Source organism: Penaeus monodon, chromosome 17 (genome assembly GCF_015228065.2).
Source record: "Penaeus monodon isolate SGIC_2016 chromosome 17, NSTDA_Pmon_1, whole genome shotgun sequence".
In the NCBI taxonomy this organism is placed as follows: Eukaryota; Metazoa; Arthropoda; class Malacostraca; order Decapoda; family Penaeidae; genus Penaeus; species Penaeus monodon.
The window spans coordinates 26786507-26791506 of NC_051402.1; the positions used below are offsets into that span (position 1 = coordinate 26786507).

The 5000-nt window shown below is 41.5% G+C and overlaps 1 protein-coding gene across 3 annotated transcripts in view; it reads left to right on the forward strand.

The window, feature by feature from the left end:
* Positions 1-5000, forward strand: part of LOC119583639 — a 67304-nt gene that overhangs the window by 35010 nt on the left and 27294 nt on the right. The window contains exon 1 of one of the 3 annotated variants that reach the window (XM_037932227.1): positions 104-213. The exons of the other annotated variants lie outside the window; for them this stretch is intronic. Coding sequence (XP_037788155.1) covers positions 119-213 — 95 coding nt within the window. The 5' untranslated portion in view covers positions 104-118. Of the gene's footprint in view, positions 1-103; positions 214-5000 lie in introns of those variants that run through there. 3 annotated transcript variants of the gene reach the window in all.

Genomic DNA, 5000 nt, shown 5'->3' on the forward strand with positions numbered 1-5000 from the left:
AACTGTTTGGCTTCAATAGAGAATCTACTTTTATTAACTTAATCCGGACAGACGTCAAATTGTTACTAAGAGAACCAATGTGCATTAACAGTGTCATGCATGAAATCGGCTCTCCGTGATGGGGCACAGCGGCTCAAGCTTTGGGAAACCTGGCAACATCAATGGCGCACGGACACATTCTCAATCTTACAGAATATTTCATCAAAACGAAAGGTGAACATAAGCTAACATTAACTAATATGTTGTGAAAACAACAATACCAATTTACAGGTAAATAGTAGAAAAATAATCAGAGATTGTAAGATATCGGTGGCTTTTATAATATACTACACGATTCAGAAAGATCTAAGAGACGTTCGTTATTTTGGATATTGGACATCAGGAGCGCCTCGCCTAAATGTCGTTAAAAATGATACGTTTCATTGCACTGAAATTAATTCAGCTATATAGTCATGGTAATCATGATGCTGCTGATACCTGCAACATAATGATTGTTATAATAATAATGATACTAATGACTGTTATGATAAAACTAACAACAATGTTAGAAATTATATACATGATAATAATGATAATAGTACTAGTAGAAGTAGTGATGATAATGATAATAATAATAATATAGTGATAATAATGAAAAATAATAATAACCATAATAATAACAGTAGTAGAAGCAAAAGTAGTAATGACGATGATGATGATGATGATGATGATAAAAACAATAATAATAATAATAATAATAATAATAATAATAATAATAATAATAATAGCAACAACAGCCATAGTAACAGTGGTACTGGTAATGATGATGACAGTGATTATGAAAATATTGTTAATAAACATAATACTTTTAATAATAATGATAATAATAATAATTATTATTATTAATATTAAAGTAAAATATTATGTAATTATTATGATAATAATTATTATGATTATTATTGGTATTTTTTCCGTAAGCATTATGATCACTAAGACTACTACTACTACTGTTATTATTTTCTCTAGCTCTATCATTATCATGTGTGTGTGTGTGTGTGCGTGCGTGCGTGTGTGTGCGTGTGTGTGTGTGTGTGTCTGCGTGCGTGTGTGTGTGTGTGTGTGCGTGTGTTTGCGCGCGCGCGCTCGTGTGTGTCATCATTATTACTATTATTTTCTGTTTATCTTTAGTGTTGTTATTGGCATTATTATTGGTATTACTATTTTTATTATTATTATTATTATTATACCTATTATTATTATTATTATAATTAATATTATTATTATTATTGTTATTTATAAAACAATTATCATCATCATCATCAAGGGGCTAACGCCGACGGGGGCGCATGGCATCCACCCTTCGCTTCCAGCCACGAGGATCCCTCGAGGCGAGTCTCCAGGTAGGCCCACGGCCCATCTCTAATTCCTTGCGACAGGTCTCGTCAAGCTGCCCAAGCCATGACCTCCTGGGTAGTCCCACAGGTCATCCACCCAGGGTTGTCTCGCAGAAACAACCTGATAGGCAGGGTGCCCATATAGCCTGAGTTGGTGATCCCGGATTATGCAAGCAACAGGTCCCATGCCAATCTTACGGTGTAACCGCCGGTTGGACACGTGGGTTCTGCCAACTGTACCCCATGATCCGGCAAAGGGACTTGTCATAAAAGGCATCAAGACGAGACTTAAAAGCACTGGATAGCGTCCAGGTTTCACTTCCATAGAGCAAAACTGGCAGTATCAATGCCTTGAAGACATGCAGCTTGGTCCTTCTGCATAGGTACCAACATCTCCAAATGCTCTTGTTGATCGAGTTCATGGCTCCTGTTGCCAGACCAATCCGTCCATTGAGTTCTTGGTCTGACAGCCCAGAAATAAAAAACATGTAAAACTCTCTGTAACTTCAACGTCTTCGCTGCAAGTATGGATCGACTGAACGGGTTCCCCTAACAGGCCCCCAAAGTCCTGAATCTTGGTCTTGGTCCAGGAGACCTCTAGGCCTAAGGGCTTCGCCTCATTACTAAATGCATCAACAGCCACCACCAGTGACTCCAAGGACTCAGATAGGATAGCAACATCATCGGCAAAGTCAAGGTCTGAGACCTTAATATTGCCTAGTGTTGCTTCACACTGACTTTGGCTAGTAGCTCTGCCCATTATCCAGTCTATACAGGTGTTGAAAAGTGTTGGTGCAAGGACACAGCCTTGCCTCACCCCTGAATTAACAGGGAAGAAGTTCGACATACCCCCACCACACTTTACAGCACTTTCAGTACCATTATAAAGGCTTGCTAATAGGCTAATAATCTGCGTTAGAATTCTCTTGTGTCTCAGGATCTCCCATAGCGATTCCTGATGCATCGAGTCAAACACCTTCTTGAAGTCGATGTAGGTTGCAAATAACCCATGACCAAACTCACGACGGCGTTCCACAATTACTCGAAGGGCTAGTATTCGGTCTATTGTGGACTTGCCAGGAGTAAATCCAGACTGCTCCGGTCTCTGATGTCTCAGTAGGTGGTTGCATATCCGTTTCAGAAGAATGGGGGTGAGAACTTTGCCTGGTATGTTTAGCAGTGTAATACCACAGTAGTTGCTACAATCCCAACAATCCCCTTTTCCCTTCCAGAGAGAGATGACCATGCCCCTCAGCAGGTCAGGGGGAATGGTACTAGACTGCCAGATAGCAGTCAGGAATGTATGCAGGCCCCAAGCCATAGGTTCACGCCCAACCTTTAGCAGCTCAACACATATGCCTGCAGCTTTCCCACTCTTCAGCTTGGAGATCGCCATCCTAACCTCTGTTAGGGTAGGAGGTTCCTCGCTGATGGGTGGGTCTGGCACAGGTATTGTGACATCGCTTGCATCCAAGCTAACTGTTGGAGGGTCTACCTGGTACAACTGCTCAAAATACTCAGCCCAACGGTCACGGACCCTAACATGATCTGAGATGATCCATCCATCCACTGATCTGACTGCAGTCATCTGTGAGGAGGGCTTAGAGTTCAGTTTTCTAAGGGCTTGGTAGGCAGGGCGAGGGTCATTTACCAAGAAATAGCCTTCAACCTCCTCAGCAAGATTCCTGATGAATTGTTCCTTGTCCCTTCTCAGCAGTGTCTGAGCCCTACGCACCATGGAGTGTACAGGACTTGATTACCATTCAGCCAAGCCATGCGACACGCTTCAGTAGCCTCTAATGTCTCCAGGGAGATGGAATTCTGCCTTGCCCTCGGGCGTACACCAATGGACTCCTGGGCTGTTTCGAGTATTATGCACATGAAGAACTCCCACAGAGTAACTGTGTCCATCAAGTTGTCGAGATCTGTGAATCGGTCAGAGACTGCCATGGTGAACCCACGGGCACACTCCTCCTCCCTTAGTCTGTCTAGGTGAAACACCTTAGGGTGGCCACTAGAGGGACAAGGAGTTTTGAAGTGGACCTGCAGGGTAACCACAATCAGCCTATGGTCAGTGCCACAGAACTTGGCACTCAGGTAAACCCTGCTGTTCTAGAGGATCCTCCATTGCGTGCTAACAAGAATGTGGTCGATCTCCTTGGCCACTGTACCTGTATCACTGTACCATGTCCAATGATCCGGGTTGGAGTGCTGGTACCAGGAGCCAGAGATCCTCATTTTCTGGGACCTAGCAAAGTCCTGGAGAAGGAGGCTATTCTCGCTGCTGGGGTCAGCTCCCAAGCCATGTGGGTCTACAGACATCTCATAGCAGCTCGGTCACAGCCGGATACCGCATTGAACAGTGCGAATATCTCGCCGGGGGCAATTATCTGCCACAGATGCGAGTTTGGCATAGAACGCCTCTTTCACATCAAGTTTACATACATCGGTAGGAGCGTATAAAGCAATAAGAGAAATGAAGCCAAATGCATGCTTCAGTCTCAATGCCATAATACGCTCATTAACCGGTGTCACCTCAACTACCGAGGGCTGAAGTCGGCTGGAGATGGCTATGGCTACACCCTGGAGGTGGTGACCATCGCTGCTGCCCGACATGTAGTAGGTGTACCCACCATACTGATCGTGCCGCTACCAGGTCTTCTCACCTCTGAGAGGGCAACCACCTCAACTCCCAGTCGCTTCAATTGCCGTAATAGCGGAGGTAACCGCTCATCCTGCCGCACAGGTAACAATAGGCATTATTTTTATTATATCATTTATGCTTTAGCCTTGAACATATTCAGGACTCCAAAAATGTTTCAAGACGAATGAGATAAGGGAAGTATCTCAGACAGTCATGTTTTGCTTACAGAATGTGTTTGAATGGTCAAAATATTACAGAAAATCATATTATGTTCTACATAATCAGTCTACTTCTTGTGTACGTACAACTGAATATGAAGGCATCCCTTTAAAAGTAATTAATATAGATTAATAAAAAGTGACACATTCAAAATATTTAAAAGAGTGTAACATTTGAAACCGATGTCGATAGACGAAAGAAAAAGTATGATGGGAGGGTGCTTAGGGCCCGCGCATTTTCAACTGATTTCGGTAATTTTAAATATTTGTAATTTTAAGATGTTGATAACGAAGAACGTGTATATCCTGCTCTTTAATTAAAAAATAAAATGAGATTCGTCAACTTAATCACGATTCTTAGGAATCGGGGTGGAGTCGAGCCTTTGGCAACAGCTTGGAAACACTGGCAGCGATGCTCTCGCGACCGGACCGTGGAAATTGTCGCGAATGAAATTAGCGACAGTTTCTAGTGTCGTAAGACAGATTATTTGTCATCGAAAATAAGCCTTAATATCATTATCACCACCATCATTATTATTATAATTATTATCGTCATTACTATCACTATTGCTACAACTACTATTATATGTTTTTCTTCCTATCATTATCATCATTATTATTATTATTACCACTGTTATCAGTCATTATTTTTAGCATTATCATTATTATTATTATTACATTTGTCCTTATTATGATCATGATAATAATGATAATGATAATAATGATGATAATAATGATGATAATAATAATAATAATAATAATAAT